Raw genomic sequence first — 21,963 nt, 5'->3', positions numbered from 1 at the left:
GCAAAAGAAGAAGAAGAAGAGGAGGAGGAGGAGGAGGAGGAGGAGGAGGAGGAGGGGGAGGGCGAGGAGGAGGAGGAGGTGGAGGATGAAAAAGATTATGTCCTTTGTCAGAATATTGTATTGAAGTGTTTCAATTGTCATAAATTGGTTAATCTGACTGACAGTTCTGACTAGAGTTCACAATCACAGACAAAATTGAGATCTAAAATTCTATTAGCAACCCATTGTGTTTCCTTTATTTTGTTAAATTTCATTTGATGTTATTATTTCTTTTTTACTTTTTTTTTTTTTTGTTATTTCATTTTGGCGCTAATATGGCATACGAATAAAACTAAAAATCAATGCAAATCTTAGCCTCTCCAAATTTGTTTTGTTTTTGTTTAGGTTGGACATAACATAAATATTAGGAAATAGCTACAGATTAGTGTTAATATTGCACACAAAAAACTAGAATTATAATTTTGCCGTATTCTGAAAAGCAAATCATTAACCTTTTGGCCAGAAAACTTGGCCTTCTAACATCCCACCGATTAGAAAATCCCTCATCTTGTCAAAAACTCTCAAACTTATGACTATAAGGGATTCTTTAAAGGACGTTCCGGGTTTGAGAGTTTTTCACAAGATGCGTCTCATTTTAATAGTTATAGATATTTGAACCACAAGTTTTCTAGCCAAAATATTTAAAATGTGTTTGGTTTAGGTTTTTTTTCAGATACTGCAGTATTTATCCTTCGTGAAATTAGAAAAATAGAGGATTCTTTGTTGCCCCATGGAACTTGATTAACGTTACCAGTTTGTTTTGATCAATTCCATTTTTATTCTTTCTCTTACACATTAATGATATTATGGATTGATCCCATACATTTTGCAGATCAAATATTTCCTCAAAGCTACCGATATATGGCTTTTGGTGATTAACCAGTTAACTGCCGTACACTGGAAAAACTCTTATTTAAAAATTTGGCCAGAAAACTCGTCCTGCAAACATCAATCGTTTAAAATGACCCTCATCTTGGTAAAAACTCTCAAACCTGAGACTTCGCGAAGTTCCAGGTTTAAGAGTGTTTGCCGAGATCAGGGTCATTTAAATCGATCGGTATATAAAGGACGAGTTTCTGGCCAAATTTTTAGATACGAGTTTTTCCAGAGTACGACTGTTAACTGGTTAATTGGAGTCTCGATAGCTCAGTTGGTAGAGCACTCATCCTACTAACAAAGGGACCGGACGGACCCCGGTTGCAGTCTAGGCTGTTACCGCCCGCCTCGCCGCCTCTGTTAAACTTTTCGGAAACTATCACTCTATCCAAAAAGAGCAACAGTCAACCGTTACTGTCTGTTTAACGCTACAGAAACCGGGATAAACTCCTGCTCCATTGGCCTGATGGCTCTGAAGACCTACTATTTTTTTTTACTAATACCGTTTCCATTTTGTCCAGAACACGAAATGAGGTGTTTTGTCCATCAAACGCATACATTATATTATATATCGATAAACATGATCTCCAGGTTGTCGGAAAGTCTTAAGGGGGGGGGGGGGGAGCGACACTAAAGGGTCATTTTTTATTTTATTTGATGAAATATCCTAAATTTCTATGCACAGTCATAATGTATATGTTTGGAAAGGATGATTGCATATAATTTTTTTTCGAAAAAAGTTGCCCGTTACTATAGAAAAGACGCCATATTGGAAAATAAACAACACATCTTAACAAGTCAAAGGCTTTTTTGTTTATCAACCGATTGCCATAATATTTTGGCCAGAGGTAGATAAAAGGAAAATAAAGAGGCCCTAGAAGCCCGCTTTTTTATTTTTTAATTAGAAACTTTAAAAATTAAGTTCAAAGTTATTACTTGATTATTCCCCTTGAAAAAAAGTTACATAATTTAAAATTACTCATAATTTATTTTTTTTCAAAAATCCGGCTCCTAGAGGACGTGCGTATTTGTATGACACTCATTTGTAGAAGATTGGTTGAAAACTGAGGGAGTTTTGAGAAAAACGCATTTAAAAGTCAAAGTAAACGAGTTTAGGGAAAAACTCTCCTCTCGCTCTCTGATTGGATTGTGACCACATGACATAATTAAGAACAAATTGATTGGTTGTTGAAGATAGAGGAGAGTTTTTACTTTTCATTGATATGTTTTTGCCTTTACTTAGTTATAAAGACTATTTGATAGTCTTTCATGAAATCAATCCACTGAAATTAAAAATGGGCAGGATTTAACCATACCATGGGTCAGAAAATACGTTTTTTTGAGTCGAAAAAACTGAAGATGAAGTTCTCAGCATGCAATGTTTTATGCAGACAAATGGTCACATGACAACATTCCACCAAGATCTAATTTTTAGCAAACTGGGTCAACATTCATCATTTTTAATGTCACCCCCCCCCCCTTAACGCTGGGCTTTTAACAAACGTCTTAAACCTGGGACATCTTTTGAACGTCACACGATATGAAGTCCTGAAATGGCATTGAAGTATTGCAAGCAAAACCCCTAAACACAAACAGACAAACAAACAAACAAATAATACATGTGACCCGTCGCCTGAAGCCGGGATGACGTCAATGCTGAAATTTGTAACACTAGGGTTGACTCAATAGATGTTGTATAAACCAAAACTAGAGCATTTATATAGAGCAATATCCACTAAATGTGCTCAAAGTGCTTTACAAGGGGTCCCTAACCAACAGCAACACATAACATTTAGGACGAAATTGTTAGGCGCCTCCTCCTCCTCCTCCTCCTCCTCCTCCTCCTCCTCCTCCTCCTCCTCCCCCTCCTACTCTTCTTCTTCTTCTACTTCTTCTTCTTCTTCTTCTTCCATATAACTATAAATAAGGAGAAAAATAAACAGCAAATTGTTAGGCGATACTACCAAAAAAATAAGATTTTCGACAGACACAATGCATTAACGGCCAGGTTCTCATTTTACACCTAATACGGTGAGAAATATTTGTGTAAAGAGCTATGCTCCTCTCAGAGCGGGACTTGAATCTTCGACCTTCCCGTCCGAAGGCTAACGTCATACCCCTAACCACATAGCCGCACAATAGCCATTTATGCCAGTGAATATAGTTTTGATACACTTCGAAAACCTAAAAGTTCATATATCTGACCATTTTAACCATAAATCCACGGTTAAGACTGCTTTGCTCCAAAATAAAAGCTTATTTAGGAAAATGCCCTTTAGACACAATGACAATCTCAAAACATTTGGGAGAGGGGAGTGAAATGAAGCAAGATGGGTGAGTGCATAAAGCACTCTTGTTACAGCCAAAGGGCATTATTTCTTCTTTTCTCTCTCTCCCCCCCCCCCCCCCCCCCCCCCCCCCCCATTCCAATTGCTGACTTTGCGATGCTACTCTGCGGCTTACACAATGTCTTTTTTAAAACAGGGTTAAATTCTGTCTCTGTTTAAGAGCGAGATCCTCAAGACAAATTTCCATTTGAGAAGCACATTGTTTTTAATTCATTTTTCAATAGATTTGTCATTGTTGCCGGAGAAAATTGCAATATATATATAAGATATTATATTTGATGAAAATAATATAATATTAGATCAATGTTACTTGTGAAATTCTTTGTAAATAATACAATCATACTGTATCCCTTCCAATACATACTGACTCCGGGCACTTTACAAATTAGTGTTGGTCCGAACTGACTGTAGTCACGTACTTAGGAAAGATATGTAAATTTACCGACAGTCAATTACATTCTGCGAGATTTGCTGTTTATTTTTCTCCTTATGTATAGTTATATGGAAGAAGAAGACGAAGAAGAAGAAGAAGAAGAAGAAGAAGAAGAAGAAGAAGAAGAAGAGGAGTAGGAGGAGGAGGAGGAGGAGGAGGAGGAGGAGGAGGAGGAGGAGAAGAAGAAGAAGAAGAAGAAGAAGAAGAAGAAGAAGAAGAAGAAGAAGAAGAAGAAGAAGAAGAAGAAGAAGAAGAAGAAGAAGAAGAAGAAGAAGAGAAAGAAAAATCATCCCCAAAAAAAGGTAAATTTGAATTTCGGGTCCATCTCAAAGTGGGTAATTGAGATTAAATTTCTTGATCAAGGAAAAAGACGTGACTCCGACAATGGATTCAAACCATTCACTCCACTATATTATTGTGTGAGACCGAATGAGAACAAAACTAATCTATGTTTGAAAAAAAAAGCTAAGGAAAATAATATCATATTTAGTTTTAATCAGTTATCAAGTTTCGTCCGGTAGCGTAATCCCAAGAGGGGCTTTCCCAATTCAACAAAGGTACCAAATCGACCGTATAAAGATTCCAAGAGATTTATCTCTTCCATTTTGATTTGGTTTTGCAATAACGTCACTTTAAAATGCCTCACTTCTCCTGATTGCCGAGCTGACGTGCTACCATTACACCACAGAAGTTACCCGATCTTCACCCTCACTTTTTCAGATCTCTATCATACAGCAGCAGTGCCGACTCCTTAATTGTTCACTTTGAAATTTTCAAAAATAAAAATGGAGCTACTCTAATGTCTTCTTCCCCGTCCTTTCGTGTTCAGATAAAGATCTGAACAAGGGTGTATGAAAGGTGCCAGACAAAGCAAGAAAGAAAAATACAAGAAAAAAAAACATCACAAAAAATCAGTCTACCTCGACTGGCCGGAGGAAGACTGATTTTTTGGGATGTTTTTTTCTTCTTGTATTTTCTTTCTTGCTTTGTCTGGCACATTTTATACCTGCCTACACACTTGTTCAGATCTTTATCTTTCTCTGGTGCCTGCTTCCTAATCTCTTAATTTGATACTCTCGTGTTCGATGTTTGTGATTTGTGATGCAAGCGAGGGTTCACAGCGAAAACGCGTACCCTCTGAAGAATATAGGCATTAAAATCGTTCCAACTATTGGGTAACATAATTGATATAATGGTAGCACGTCTAACCGGTAATCAGGAGATCTGGGGTTCGATCCCCAGTCGAACTAGGCTGTTTTTGTTTGTTTTTTTTGTTTGTTTGTTTGTTTATTTGTTTTTTTTTTGTTTTTGGGGGTTTTTTTGGCGGGGGGGGGGGGGGGGGGTTCTTGTATTTTTCTATCTTGCTAGATTGTCTAGCATTGTTTCACACACTTTCCAGACCGCTATCTTACAGCAGTGCCTGCTCACTCATTTTTCGACCCCTTGCACAGCGCTGTGGCCGAGTTTCTGGTGTTGGTTTTCCTTTGTTTTGTGTGTGTGTATGTGTGTGTGTGTGTTTTGTTTTTTTTTTTTTTGTTTTTGTTTTTGTTTTTTGTTTTTTTTTTTTGTATTTTGTATGTTTATATTTGTTTTGTTTTTTGTGTTTTCTTTTCTTTTCTTTTGTTGTCGTTGTTAGTTTGTTTTTGTTTTTTTTTTATAATAAAACTAATCTATACTATTTGACCTTTCAACTATGGTCCAATCTTTTGTAGCTGACAAAACTTTAAACTGTGACAAACACCTCAAAAATGTATCATTCACTAACTTTCACTTTTTTTTAAAACCTAAACTGATCAGCCTTTCTCAACCTGAAAGCAAAATCTGTTGATTATAATTTATTCATGTCTTCATCTTTTATTTCTCCTTGCAATCTAGACATGGCGTAAATATGACGAGGATCACAGTGGATACATAGAGGGAGATGAGTTGAAGGTAAGTTTTAAAACAAGAATAAAGGATCGTAAAATGTCATCCATAGCCTTTAGGCCCATGGAGCCGTTGTTTATCCCGATTTCTATAGATAGAATGAAGGTGACGTCACTCAGGTCTTTGTTATTGTTTTAGCCATCCGCGTTTATGAGTAATTATCACGAAACTGTATTAACCACAGACTATAAACGTTCAAGGTTACATAGTTTTGTGTGTTGGTCCGTTATACTTCCGGGTGGCAATGTTGTGAGCTTTTTAGCCAAGCGCATACTATCTATATCGTGAAACGAAAAGGGTAAGAGCAATTGCTGCTTTTTTTTTGTGGATAGACGCGAGTCTAAAGCAAAGTACATTCCGCCAGATCTAACAAACCCAGCTACCCAATCACTGCTGGTTAGACAGGGTGGGGGATCAGAAAAAAAATCTCGACCTCACCCCAGATCGGTATTGGTCCCTTTGCGTGTGAAGCCAATGTTCTACCAACTGAGCTATCGGAACCCCCTTAAACCGTAGCCATCGTTAACACTGACCAAAAAATGATGTCAAAACACCTCAAAAGTCTTTGGCCACAAAAGAAAACAAATCTTGAGTTATATTCAATAGTTCAATCAATGGGACCGCTTGTTTCCATGAGCACGACTAACGACAACTCACTAGGCGGTGTAAAAACCTAATAATGACGTCAAAAAATCAGTCTTTTTGGGTTTCAGTGTCAGGCTATAACTCAACGATGGCAACTCTTAAACCGGGTTTTTTTGTTGTCATTGTCATCCTAATAGTGGCTCTGTGAATGTAAAGAGGTCCCAATGATAGCTCATGTGTTAGAGTACTCATCTCACAAACTAATTGACCGGGATCAACCACAAGTACAGTCGAGTTTTGTTTTGTTGTTTTAAAAACGTATCTGTACATCCAGCAAAGATTGGGTAACTAGATGTGTTAGATCCGGTTGAAAGAACCAGCGGCGTGGCGTATTGACGGCATATGGTGGTGCCATGATTATTAGAAAAAAAATTCTAATACAGTGAACACGGTTAAGAGGAGAGAGCACGACATATTAAAAACTCTCTTTTATGGAAGGGTGGGGGAGGGTCGATGGTTTCTACGAGTGGACAAAACTTACAAAAAACAAATAATTCATGAAAACAACAAGCCACAACACTGAGATACAAGTCCCGTATGAAAAGGTCTTTGTAATTATTCTTTGTCCACCATTTAAAGGATTGGATTTGGTAGATAATGCAATCAATATGTTATAAATGTAAATCAAAAGAGAAAAAAAAACCTATGACAGAAATTACTTACTTTTAGTACTTGTAAAAAAAAATCTGCACTGCGATGTTTCATCTCTGCAAATCTTTTTATAATGTGTTTTTTGAAATCTGGAATGGCATCTATTTCAGCTTTGTGAATTGACAGAATCATTAATGAATTTAACCGCTCCTGTTTAATTGAATTTCGCAACAAAAAAATGTCACTCTTTTAAGGGTGCTAAAACAACGTTCAGGAGGTTAAGAAATACGATGGAAGTGGTTAAGGTCACTATAGCCTATAGATGTCCATGATTTGTCAGTGTTTGTTGTATCTGTAAAAAGTAGACAATAAAAACAAAAGACTAAACTAACTGTGAGCCATTCATGCCTGTCATACCATGTCACTGAAAAAGAGCGTTTTCGAGATTTCCACACCTGTGTTAATTCAAAATCAGTTGGTTGGTGAGGAACTAGTCTTTTTATTTCTAATTTGTCATCTAGTGTCAATCTCCCAAACGGTCGGTGAAGTAAAGAGTCAACTTGATTCATTGCAATTCATTGTTTAACAAAACAAAACTTCAAAGTATATCTCAAATAATGGAAATCAGTGGAATACGATTAATGATTGCACAAATAAAAGGTAGATTCAGATCTTAAAGCATCACAAAGAAAAAATCACTCCACTTGAGTACTTAAAAATCTAAAAACACACCAAAAGTATAACTGTTGACAGTCTTCGGTTTCTTTCTCTGACTGACACAAATACACACGCACAGACACACACACACACACAAATAAACACTCATACACACGTAACCATCAACTCGGCACTACAAGCAAGAAAAATGTTGGTAAATTCGTCCACAATGCTTCGTTGCAAAGAATTACTTTATTCAATAATCGTGAAAAAGAGGTGGGGGGTTTGATATGTCATATTTTAAAGTTTTATGATGTTTTTCTTTGCTGCTTTCAAATAAACTTGACAATGATCAGTGTTTTTGACAGTTAATGTAATATTTTGGATGGCCGAAGTTACCCTACATTGGCAATTGCCTAAAATAAACGTTTTTGAACTTTGAACCTATTTGGCGCATCCCCCCAGTCCAACAGTGGAGCTCTCAGATCCTGACACAAGTCGAGGGGTTTTCCGCTATTTGAAGATAGTATAATTCGACCTAGTTTCTCGCTCAATCAGCTGTCGCGATACTAATGGATATAGCATTAATTGGAGCTCGGATTGTTTTGCACCACGGTGTTTGATTTAGTCACTACTTCGCGGAGTGATGTCACCAACACACGAGTCGGCGCAGTGCGTGACTCGGAATCTTGAATAGAGTGGAGACTAAAAAGGCAGTATGTTGTTGGCGAGTTGGCGAAAGACAGTGGAGTTAAAATTTCTGTTTTATTTTTAATTAAATTATGCTGTTAATGATTTTTTAAAAGATTGGTGCGGTGCCTGGCACCATTCGATCCAATGGCCCCACGCCACTGGAAAGAACTTTTCTACAGACAATAGTCCTATCCAGTTCTTTCTTTTCACCTAATGTTTTGCAATGGAGATCGGAATTGACCTGGTAATCAGGGAAGATTTTTTTTTTTTTTTTGCAAAAAGACCAATTAACCAGTAGATTTTCGACTAAATAAAGCATGAAATTTGTGACACATCTTCACACGTGCTCGGACAAACATAGTTGATTGTTTATAAACAATACATTGAATGAAATCGACCTCTCTCTCTCTCTCTCTCTCTCTCTCTCTCTCTCTCTCTCTCTCTCTCTCTGGTCGTTGTTATTGTTTTTATAAAGCCAAATGGGTGACTAACTATCACACGATTTCCTCCATCATATTATAACCGTTTAAGTTAACACATAGTTTTCTGTGTTGGTTCTCTTGATCAAGCGGTAGAACAATGGGTATTTTACTCAGACACATAATAAAATCCATAGTAAAACCTGGGTAGTTTGCTATGTTCACTAATCACTGTCATTGTTTACATTATGAGAACTGTCCGAGAAGGGTGGTTATCTATGTGTCTATAGATAGAATGCGCTTGGCCAAGGAGTTCACAACATTGCCATCCGGAAGTATAACGGATCAACACACAAACTCTGTGTAACCATGAACTTTTATAGTCTGGTTAATACAGTTTAGTGAGAACAACTCACAAACGCGGATGGCAAAAACAATAACAAAGGCCTGAATGACGTCATCTTTGAACTATCTATTAACACCGATGTCAAGGCCGTATAACATTTCATTGTTCGACAAATCACAAGATTTTTATCTTTAGTTCTTAATGGATAAAAATGTAATTAAAATGTAATCCGAATAGGACATGTGTTGCTTTGATGGCGGTGCTGCTACGATCATGCACAACAGGATGACAATAATTAGTTGTTTTTTTAAGTGTTACAAGACTACACTGCCATACGCATTACTCTGAAAATAAACGATACAAAGATTCTGTCTAGAAAACTCTTTCTTCAAATATCTACCAGTACGGATCATCAAGTCCCAGTTTTTTTAGTTTTATTACTGTATTATCTATAGATGAATTTGCTAGAGGCCGTGAAGTGTAACAAGTAATGAACAAATGATATCAATCTATGATTTAACGTGAAGTATTACCGTTTTCACTGTTTTGAGCCCGAACCTTTCCGGATTTAGTATTTTGTTATGGTTTGGAGCTGTTTTACTTGCTTTGGTTTAATGCGACGTGTACTTAATTGCAGGTCTGATAACCCAAATAGTTATGGTCTAATTGTTATCATGGAAATACTCTCAAATCAACGCAAAAAGTTGTCCAATAAAAAAATGTTAAATTGGGCCCATAATTGCGCTCGGATATCAGACCTGCAAACATACGCACCTTGCTTTAATGCTATAATTTGCGATATATTCAGTGCCAACGTTGTTTACAGACAGATGCATACTACCGTCAACAGTTTAGGTTTTTTTTTTTTGTTTTTTTTTTTTGTTTTGTTTTGTTTTTGTTTGTTTTTTTTGTTTTTTTTGTCGCCTTTTTTCTGTCAGGTAAAAAATGCATGGTGTAAACTGGAAATGCCAATACCAATAAATAACCGGCACCGCTCAGCCATCGAAGTGAGCTCCATTTCCACTTGAGACAAAATCAATGCATAAATCTCGGCTCTTCGAGCTCTCAAGCTCAAAAAGGGCAATCTTTTTGAAGTTCTTATGTCGATATTGTGAGTTTCATCACGGTCAATGTTTGTGTTTTAAGCGTGGTTAAGAGTTTCCATTAGCAATACTGAACTTGGTTTCATATTGATGTATAGGAAGGATACTTGTAGCGATATGGTTCAGAGTTACAGCCTTGGTCCGCATGTGTTAATGCCTATGATACTTGTAACGTTGTCGTTCAGGGTTACAGTCTTGGTCCGCGCGTATTAATGTATATGATATTTGTAGCGCTGTGATTCATAGTTACAGTCTTGGTCCGCACGTATTGAAGCAAACATTTTTATAGCGCTATGATTTCAGAGTTACAGTCTTTTTCTGAAGCCAGATCCCTTTTATTATGAAACAGTAGAAGACAGTGCAAAAGCAAAATGCAAGTAAAAAATCATCATAAAAAATCAGCCTGTAACGACTGGAGATCGAACCTCAGACCCCATGATTACCTGTCAGATGCGTCACCACTACACCTCAGAAGAAAATTTGATAATTATATTTTTCAAACGAGTCCCCGCTTTCATTGTAAAGTCTTTCTTACAATATCACAAACAAACATTAAACATGCAAGTTCTGTACATAACTGATTGAATAAATGCGTATTTTACCTACTTCAGTCCCTTGATCAGTGACTGAGTAATAATTGTTAGGATCTACTGATATGGGACAAGTGTCTCAGTGGTTCTATGTTTTATTTGATTTGTAAGTTGAAATCATAAAGTCCTCTGAAATATCATTGACATATGAGTTGACCTCCATAATCGATGACAAACGCGTTAATTGGACTCACAACACATTCTGAATGTATTGCTCCAGACATTCGAGGTAGATAGATGGAAAACGCTTCGGGAAGGTTATCTGTACATTTTTAGCTTTGAGATAGATGTTGAATTCAGATCTCCTCGCAAGCGCCGGAAATCCCAGGGGAAAAAAATAATCTTTTGACATTGTGCCATTGAAGGGAAACATAAAGAATGGCTTTTGTTTTGTTTGTTTTTTTGGGATGAAATTCCAAGTTTAAAAACTCAAACGCAAAATTTTAGCAGTAATAAAAAAAATCATTCATAAAATAAATCTAAAAGAAACAATTAATTAAGCAATAAATGTGAATGTAAAAAAGGCATAATCCGCTCTAGTCTCTCTTAAACAAAACACTGCATACTGCACAAAATCAATTAATAGAAATGTTGTCTAAAACCCTCGTTGAAAAAATGTCGGACTACGATTGTTCAGTTTTTGAACCACAAAATGAAATCAACAAAACAAATTGAAAATGAAAAAAATAATGCAATGGATGAGTTACAAATGAATGCTTTCTTATTGATGTCAAAGCATACGCCCACGTAAAAGAGTTGGATAGTTATTTCAATAAAGCGCAAATTTGGGCAGAAATTACATCCTTGTTCAAAGGATAAAATGACTTCATTGAGATCCATATATAATGTAGTAATATGAAGCACAAACCACAGTTAGGATGTCAAATCTTTAATGTTTCTCCATCTAATGTGGACAATGGTTGTAACTCATTTTCCCAAGTGACAAATTAGAGAACAGGCACTGGTGTAAGAAAAAAAATCTGACAAAAGGGTATATGAAACAATGCCAGAAAAAGCAAGAAAGAAAAATACCAGAAAAAAAAACACCCCAAAAAATCATCACGGTTATGGAATAACTTACCGGCTGGAGTCAGACTGTTTAGCAATATTGGGACTTATCAAAATGTTCCTCTGGAGTGATGCACCCAAAAAGACAACTGGACCCTGGATGGGGTCAAGTCTGAAAGCAGTTTCCAATTTTTTTTAAAATTCCATGATTTTACCTCAATTTTGAACTGCTCTACCTGTGAAAAAAATTGCCAAAATATCATACTGAAAATAATTTGATGTAGACGGGAGCTGAAGAAATCGACACGTTGCTTTTTGAAGAAACGTCTGTTTGTGGCGAACCTCTCAACTTTCTCTATCTAAAGAGTGCATTAAATATTGCATTAATGCATTCACAGTGATACATATTCACCTACAAATAAGAAAAAGAAGAAGAGGGGGAGGCGGAAAAAGGGGATCAAGGGGAGGAAGAGGCCACATGTGGAACATTATGTTTCTTTCCAAGGAATGACAATTTCGACTAGATAGTTTTTCTCAGTTCAACAAAATAATTCAGGTCTGTCTGACATGTTCTGTGCAACATAACACCATTGTGGGAATTCCCGGTTGATTGAACTGGGAGAGATGAGGATACACTTGAGAATTTTCAGAAATTGTCTTCTTCTTCTCTCTCTCTCTCTCTCTCTCTCTCTCTCTCTCTCTCTCTCTCTCTCTCTCTCTCTCTCTCTCTCTTTCTTTCTTTCTCTTTATCACACACACACACAAACAAACACACCCACCCTAGACACACACACACACACGCACACACACACGCTGTGTGCATCATTCAATATTACATTAGTCTTTTGGGAATTTCCCGACAAGCACTTTATTTTAGACTCGTTTCCAATATCAAAACATTTTTTGTCATTTATTGGAATACAATTCACGATTCTCTGAAAAGTATATCGGTTTTGCTGCATCAGGGTTTCCTGGTAGCTCAATAATCAAGCACACCCATAACAAGCAAAGAATGGAGCAATATTAACCCTCTCCTTACCAACCATAGGAAAATTGTCACATTCGTTACGATCCAACCAGCACTTTTATCATTCTGATTTCTTTTGTAAATCACACAATTTAAAGAAATGTGTTTTATTATGATATAAAGACGTCACCATGTGTTTTAGACTTCATTTTGCTGATAATATTATGCATAGAATGTATTTGTTGCTATTCTGTTTGAGTAAGAAAGTTCTATTTTTGTTTGGGTGGGTGTGAAATGTTGGGGAAAATTCTGAAACTGGCTGGTAAATAAAGGGTTAAACCCCGGTACATTCGATACATACTTTTTACTGAACCCCTCCCAATCCAACTTATAATGACTGTGTAGTTAGGCCTGTCAGATCTAGCGAAAAGTACTTTCCTAAAAACGTTCGTCCTATCAAACGGGTTGCAAACAAATTTTACTGTTTTTAGTGCGTTTCACACTGATCAAACTGTGATAAATTCAGGCTCCATGAGCCTTCTGGCATTAATTTCTTTACGACCTAGAAAACGGTGATACGTATTTTACGCTTGATCGAAGTGAGAAAATGTGACTAAAGTAGGGGTTTTTTTTGGGGTTTTTTTTTTTGTTTGTTCGAGGGGGAGGGGAGGGGGTTTGGTGTTTTTTAAATGGGTTTTTTGTGTTTTTATTTTGTTTTTGTTTTTTGTTGTTTTTTTTTTGTTTGTTTTTGTTTGTTTTTTTGTTTTTGTTTTTTTTTTTGGGGGGGGGGGGGGGGGGGGGTTGCGATAGATTCGCGTCATGTCCTGAGGTTATCAAGCTATTGCTATTGTCAATATAACTCATCAGTAACCTGGATCTTTAAGAGAGTCTCGAACCATCAACCTCGACCCTCTAGTCGCAAGCCAAGTAACATACTCGACCACAAAGCTATAAAAGTTCCTACTGTTAGTTGATCATAAAATTGTGTTGTTATTGAAAAATGAGAATGTCATTCGAGTGGAAATAATACATTGAATCATTTGCCCAACTTCCAGACATCATTTACTTTCATTTTGGCTTTAACATTTTATTTCAAATATTGGTCTATCAAAATGACCCTCAAAATATAATTAGAATATCAAAAATGAGACTTCATCAAAGTCTTAAATCCTAAAGCTTCAAGTCGCAGGTTTGAGACTTTTTGGTAAGTCCAGGGTAATTTTAATTAATCGATTTTTGAAGTAAAAGTTTCCTGTCCAAAATATAAATAAATATGTTTTGTTAGAATTTAGCAGAATCCAGAATTGGTGTCAAATGACACGGGGTCTTTCTGTGGAATTTGTAGAATTAAAAATTCAAAGGACATTATCGGTCTGGCCCTTGGGTGGAATACAATTACACTTTGGCTGATGAGATGTCGTACTGGGTGACGCAAAGATAACTGGCCTTTTTGCAGGAGTATCTGGAATTTTACATTTTCAATCACCGTAATGGGATGTGACTGGAAATTCTGTACTTGTACAATAAGTAAATGAATGAATAAATAAATTATTGATAAATGGATATAGGCTGATAGGCAACTCAAATTTGTATATAGGACAAACTGCGACACAATGAAATATTGGCGCATTCTTTGATTCTGATGCTTCAATGCAGAATGAGATTACAAAAACTTGCCAACTTTTTATCACTTAAGAAATATTGGTAAAATTCGACATCTTCTTCATGAGAGTACCACACACATTATCGTTCATGCGATAGTAACCAGCAGGTTTGACTACTGTAATTCGTTGCTTTTCGAAGTGCCATCCAAATTGACACGTTTGCAAACTATTCAAAACAGAGCCGCAAAACTGATTAAAAAATCTAATGGCCCTACAAAAAAAAATTCTATATAATCTGGATCCGAATCTGAATTTCCCTTCAATGTCCAGCTTCACACATGAAAATCATGACATGAACAATAATATTAAGTTGAAAATTCATCAGTCGTCTACGAGTAGAAGCTCCATAAATAAACCTACAGGGGGGGGGGGGGGGCAGATGTAACTTCCCGTGGTAAACTGTTCCAATCTGTGATGGTTCTGGGGTGAAATGAGAATTTTCAGAGGTCTTTGGTGGATGTCAGGGGGATGAAACTATCAATGTGGGAAGTCCAAGATGTTCGTGTCGGTGTTTGGTCTTCAGGATTTGTAATAGCCACCAGGTTGTTCTTTATGACAGACAGATAGATAGATAGATAGATAGATAGATAGATAGATAGATAGATAGATAGATAGATAGATAGATAGATAGATAGATAATCATATAAATATATAAATTAATAATACAACCACATCATATAACTATGACCAACGGACTCATTCCAGTTTTTAATCCGGGTGAACTTGACACAAAAACATTTCTTTTATCGAATTTAAATAAATTTCGGTAGAATTAACCAATTAATTACCATACTCTGGAAAAACACTGAATTAGAATTTTGGCCAGAAAACTCGATATTTGAAGGACGAATTTCCTGGCCAAATTTTAAATTCGCGTATTTCCAGAGTATGGCAATTAACTGGTTAAATGCTTTCATGTAGGGAAGAGTGAATAATTTTAATAGTCTCTGAATATCTAAAATAGAATTATGTGATTTCGTGACTCTGATAATGTTGACTTTTTTAATCTTCATCAGGTTCAATCCTACATAAATTTCAATTTTGACGCCAAATTTAATTTTTTTTACAGTTTACAATTATTGAGAAACTTCACATAAAACATGATTAAATATCATTTATATCGCCATGCTCCATGAGCCTCTCAATGCGTCATTTATTCCTCCAGCAAACCCTATAGAACCAACGTCCATTTCATACTTAAATCAGGAAAGGAGAACAAATATAATGCCACTTTCCTACATTTCAATTGACGTGTCACAGGCATATGGAAATACATTTGAATGTTGAGTGTGTGGTGTTGTGGTCTATTGGTAGCAAACTGGATTGGTGACCTGTAGGTCACAGGTTCGAGTCATCCAAAGGGTCGGGCATAGTTTAGTCCTTGGAAAGGCTCTTAAATCACATTTCCTTATCCTACTAAGGTAAACTCGGGGTATGACGTCAAAGATTGTTTTCGCAATTTTATGTCATATAGGATGCGAGAAAAGAAAACTGAAAAAAGTACGAGGCTGTTTCATAATGAAGAAGAAATCAGAAACATTCGAAAAGCTACTCGCACCTAGAACATTCTTGTAGTTTAATACTTGCCAAGTTTGACAGAAAATCCACAATTGGTTGAGAAACTATGCCGGTTATACCAATGTCGTATAAAAATTACAATATCGAAGTGTCCAAACTTTCGTATTGTTTTTCGCAGCGTGATGTTGCGAGTTTAGAAAGTTGCCCCGTCTTATTGAAAACCAATAACCTTTCGGGATGGATTATAAAATAAGTTGGGTTTTTTTTTTCTAACAATGTTATATAGTTTTCAATGCGACTCAGAAATCATATTTGTAAAGGCTAAATAGTCTTCAGTGAGTCCTAACTTGAATTCACTGGACTACAGCATAATAATATGGGCAACGGTGTCAAACAGTGTATAAGAGTCGTACACAATTAAACAAAAAACTAGAGCTTAAAGGGTGAGTTCAAATTGCATGGAATCAGATCATCATCTAAGACACTAGAAAATTAATTGGATTATGGATAAATAAACGCTTATTGATGTAAGCAATATATGATATTAATAATCAAAATGTTATCAGATGTTTAGTATATTTTTTATTAATTACCATTAGAAACGTTTTCAATTTTTATTGTCTCAATGTCCTCTTGCATCAAGCTCAATATACGAATAATTTTATGAACTAATATTCCTATCCCTTTATTGTAGAAGGAATAATTATTGGAATTTTACAAATACAATCGATAAAAATACTTTCTAAGAGATGGTTTTAACTCAAAATCATGATTTCTTAATAGATTAATTTTTGAAATGATAACATTTTCTTTTACGTAGATGTGTCGGGGTATTTTTTTTCATTTTTAAATTCGGAAAAAATCTAAATTTAAAGTCCAAAATCAGGATTTTTTTCAATAATCTAATTTTCAACAGGATGAAAATATCTTTTTTAAAAGCTGTTTATGTCTTAATTTTGAATTGAAAAAAGAGCCTTGAATTTCAAGTCAAAAGCAGGATATTTTCGACATAGTTAAATCCTGGAATTCGCAGCTCCTTTTTTTCTGTTTTGGACCATCATGACCTATGCATAGAAGTAGTAGCCTGCCATACTCCGGAGAAAGAAACACATTTTAGATTTTGACCATAAAACTCGTCTTTCAAATATTGATCAATTAAAGTGGTCCTCATCTTGTCCAAAACTCTAAAACCTGGTATTTTAAGGAAGTCCCAGTTTATGAGTTTTTTGACAAGATAAGGGCCATTTTAATCGATTGAAATTTTAAGGAAGAGTTCTGTGGCCAAAATTTTTTAATGTCTTATTTTTTCCAAAGTACGTCACTAGCATGCCCATGATACCAAAACATTGAATGCCAGCATTTCCACTCCGGAGACCACTTCAGGTCTTCACTATTTCCATAATAATGGGCCTACGGACCTGATAGTGACAGTCCCCTGGTCGATACCAGATTCTTTGAAATAGGAATATAATGGGTGGATAGATAGTGTAGACAGATAAAAGAATATACGAATAGTTATATAGGTAGGTGGATATGTAGGTAGGTAGATAGATAGATAGATAGATAGATAGATAGATAGATAGATAGATAGATAGATAGATAGATAGATAGATAGAAAGATAGATAGATAGATAGATAGATAGGTAGGTAGGTAGATAGGTAGGTAGATAGATAGATAGATAGATATATATAGATAGATAGATAGATAGAATAGATAGATAGATCGATAGATAGATGGATAGATGGATAGATAGATCGATAGACAGATGGATAGATGGATAGATAGATAGGTAGATAGGTAGGTAGGTAGATAGATAGATAGATAGATATATAGATAGATGGATAGATAGATAGATAGATAGATAGATAGATAGATTGTAGATAGTAGAGATAAGAGATATGAATTTTCAAATAAGTGGCAATTAAATCTTCTTAATAATAATAATAATAATAATAATAATAATAATAATAATAATAATAATAATAATAATAATAATAATAATAATAATAATAATAAAGAAGAAGAAGAAGAAGAAGAAGAAGAAGAAGAAGAAGAAGAAGAAGAAGAAGAAGAAGAAGAAGAAGAAGAAGAAGAAGAAGAAGAAGAAGAAGAAGAAGAAGAAATCGGTTTTAAGCCAGAATTGTTTAGAAGCTAAGTAAGTATTGTTCAAAAGTTCAATCTACATTTCTCTGTTTAAAATGGTCTGTCTTGTCTGTGATGGGGGATGGTGTTAAAACTCCGAGGTTGTGAGATAAAAATTCAAGCTCTCGTAATTACGGGTCAAAATGAATCATTGTGGTCACTTCGCATCAATAGTTTCTGACGGCGTCACCATCTTCCATCAGATACAAAACGGGCGGGAAAACGTGGGGCATCTTGTGCAGCGCTGCATGGTGATGGGACTCAACGGTGGTATCAGATTTTGTTGAATGAGTAAACAGTCAAATTCTTATTCTAGTGCAACGTAAACTGTTATCAAGTGAGCCGTAAGAGCGTTTCTACCGATTATCAACGAATCAAAAGTCTGGTTGGACTACTGGGATCCCTTTTGTTGATCTTCCATGCAGGGCGTTGCCATGGTGTCGCGGTGCAGTCTTGGACTCACAACACGACCATAATTAAGTCCACAGGTTTCCGATCACTGATTGTACACGTCGACGAAATGCCGTATGAAAACCATTTAACACACATTAAATCTCGTCGTACTGGATTGATTTGGTCCACCGTAGTATAAAGAAGCGTTGTCGTTGTTCTGATTAATTTCTAATACTATGAAGCTTCTGACCAATATTGTGACGTTACACTTTCTTCTTATTTTTGATATGCAACTTACTCATTCCTCCTGGTTCGTGCAGGGACACTCTTCCAGCGCATATGGTTCTATTTCATCTTCCTCAGTTGCGGCCATAGCAGTCCTGGCTCCCCCCCCCCCTCCTCTACCCCTCCATTTCTCTGGTTACGGATGGTTTCAAAGTTTCCTTTGGGTCTTCCGACCTTTCTTCTGCCACTAGAGACTTTCTTGTTACAGTTGATGACTTCTTTCATAGGGAGTTTCCAATCCAACGCCATTTCCTTTTTGATACCTCTTCTCTTGTTGGCTACTGGTTGCTGGTTGGCTTTCCTCTACACTTCACAGATATTTATTCGGTCCATTTGATCTGCAAGATAGAACGTAGGCATTTCTTGAAAAAATCTTGAATTTTATTTTTGATCGGTTTGTTTTCTTTTGTTTTGTTTTGCTTTGTTTCTATTTTTATTTGTTTGTTTTTGTTTTTTTGTTTTTTTTTTGTTTGTTTGTTGTTTTTTTTTTTTTTTTTTTTTTTTGTTTTTTTTTTTTTTTTTTTTTTTTTTTTTTGTTTTTTGTTGGGGTTTTGTGTTAGTGTTTGGGAGGAAGGGGTGTTTGTTTTTTTAAAAGGATTGGTGTAAAATTTGCATTGAATATCCTGATTATGAGTGGATAATGCAGTTGGATTCTATATTTATTTAGATTGTAATTTGTCTACGAAAAAACATGTATCCCATCTTTGCAAAATTCTTTATCTTGAATGATGAAAAGTTGCTCAATTGTCAAATATTTTAAACCAAGGGCCATTCAAACATTTATAGTAAAAATAATAAAAATAAGAACATTCCCTTTATTCATCCCATAGGGGAAATTTTTCTCTAGGGTCTATTCCAAGGGAAAACAAGGGAAAATAACCCAGGCGTCAGCCGCAGTGCAGCGCCGCAAATTGAGCTAGGGCGAGGTGACTTGCGCACAGCGCAGCGGCGGGTGATCGAACGCGGTACCTTTCGAGTACGAAGCGAAGACCGTACCGCTGAGCCACGCTGTCTCCTAGTCTCTTCTTTTATCTTTTCTGGACTTGACTATTGTAATTCATTACTTTTTAATCTGCCTGATAAATTTATAAAGAAATTACAGCTTTTACGAAACCAAGCCGCAGGAATTGTTTTAAAGAAAAAAAAAAGAGTAGGTACACAATAGCCTCCACTAGTTGGGTGTTAAAGCTAGAATTTATTATAAAATTGCAATTGCTATGCTTTAACTCACAAAACGGTTGCTCGCCTTTTTATCTGAGGGATTTTATTAATGATTATATCCCATCTCGGAATTTAAGATGTGATCAGCATCTTTTGCAAACCACAAAAAGGGAAAACACAAAATTCAAAGACAGAACCTTATATTGGGCAGCTCCAACAGTGTGGAATTCTCTGCATTTAATCTGCACTCTAGCTTTATTTATTTATGTATTTACTTTTTTATTTTTTTATTTTTATTTATTTTTTAATGATAGAATGACATGTAGATTGTGCGCCTAGAGCTACATTGTATTGGACAGCCGCTATAAAAATAAATGACATTATCATTATCATTTGTTATTATTATAATTTATCTTAGGACAATGAAGATATGTCTAGCTTTTTCAATTCTCTCTTTGACTTCATCTTCTGTTCCACCAGATCTGTTTGTCATACTTTCTAGATAATTGAATTCTGTCCCAGTAGCAATGTCCCATTTGAGTTGCATAGCTCATGATAACGTGTTGCTGATCCTCATACCTCAGTCTTCTTTATATTGATTTTCAGATCCGTTGTTTCTGCTTCTGAGGAAATCCCGTCTAATTTGATTTGGCATCTTCATGCCGATGTCAAAGGAGGCTCACATTGTACTCTTTGTCTTCCGGGTTTTTACTAAATTTTGGATATGCAAATCAACAGCAGTATTCAGTCTGAGTCAGTCGGTTTATTTAACCCCCTCGTTACCACCCATAGGAAAATCGTCACATTAGTTACGATGCAACCAACATTTTTCTCATTCTGATTTCTTTTGTAGGTCATAATATTTGGACAAAAATGTTTGCAAATGTTAACGTATATTAACATTGTGTTGAAGAGCGTGTTAAGCAGGAAGAAAATGTGTAGCAAGAACAACTTTTTTCTTTAAGTGAAATAAACCTATTCTTGTGTTAGTTGGGTGTGAAGTTTTGGGAAAAATCCTGAAAATGGCTGGTAAGGAGAGAGTTAAAGAAGAAAAAGAGAGAATTGTACACGCGGCATGCCTCATCCTAAAGGTCTGAACAAGTGTGTATGGAGCATGCCTATCAGAGCAAGAAAGAAAAGTGGAGAAAAATATTACATATAATTAGCCTGGCTCGACATGATGATTTTTTGGGATGTTTTTTTTTTTTCTTGTTTCTTTGTCTAATACCTAATGTCATGACAATTAAATATCACCAGTTAAAACATTGAGAAAACATTTTGTACATTTTGGTTTCCTTGAAGGAATATTATACGCCAATCTGATAGATTGAGGTGAAAAGATTAACCTTTCCTATCTCGTGACCTCCCGTTCTTGTTGCCGGCTACTAAAGTGAGTACTACTCGTTTTTTCAATATAGATAGAATGCGCTTGGCCAAGGAGTTCACAACATTGCCATCCGGAAGTAGAACGGATCAACACACAAAGTCTGTGTAACCATGAACTTTGATAGTCTGGTTAATACAGTTTAGTGAGATCAACTCACAAACGCGGATGGCAAAAACAATAACAAAGGCCTGAGTGACGTCATCTGCATACTATCTATACTATAGAGCAGTAAAATTAGGTGCCCCAAACGTAAACAAAGGTCTAGAAGCACATGGCAAACCACATGTTCCTGTCTTGACAGCTCACGTTCCAATGTAAAGTATAGAAAAAAAATAACCTTTAAAATTTGGCTGTTAGGTGGCAAAAGAAACACATATTCCTTAATACTCGATCATGCATCAAATAATGTCTAGAGATGGATATTTTATGGAACAAAAGGTAAAATTTATCAAAAGTTACAGTCTATCTATTTTTAAACCAGAGCAAATTATTGCGCTGGTGTGAACAAGACGAGAATTTTTCGGAGCCTGGTTTTCAGAATAATTTAGCCTTATATTATTATTTCTGCAACTGTTAGATTTTATGTAAACATATTTTCAATACTGAAAGTGTATTGCCTACAACTCAAAATACAAAATTGGGAGACCTATATTGTGCGTAAATTATTCCGGTCCCTAACGAAAATCACTAGCAACTTGTTATTGTTTACGTTTGGGGCACCTAATTTTACTGCTCTATAGACTTGTTGCTGCTTGAATACTACAGACCCCG

The 21,963-nt window shown here is 35.9% G+C and overlaps 1 protein-coding gene across 4 annotated transcripts in view; it reads left to right on the top strand.

The window, feature by feature from the left end:
* Window positions 1-21,963, top strand: part of LOC144977016 (calbindin-32-like) — a 149,132-nt gene that overhangs the window by 94,403 nt on the left and 32,766 nt on the right. For all 4 annotated transcript variants that reach the window (XR_013646222.1, XR_013646221.1, XM_078921708.1 and 1 more), the window contains exon 6: window positions 5,572-5,628. Coding sequence is in view for 2 of the 4 variants with exons in the window: in XM_078921708.1 (XP_078777834.1) it covers window positions 5,572-5,628 (57 nt within the window). In the remaining 2 variants the exon portion in view is untranslated. The remainder of the gene's footprint in view (window positions 1-5,571; window positions 5,629-21,963) is intronic.

This window comes from Berghia stephanieae, chromosome 7, assembly GCF_034508935.2.
Source record: "Berghia stephanieae isolate SIO BIC M18660-M18661 chromosome 7, UCSD_Bste_1.3, whole genome shotgun sequence".
Taxonomy (NCBI): domain Eukaryota; kingdom Metazoa; phylum Mollusca; class Gastropoda; order Nudibranchia; family Aeolidiidae; genus Berghia; species Berghia stephanieae.
This window is presented reverse-complemented; position numbering and strand designations above follow the sequence as displayed.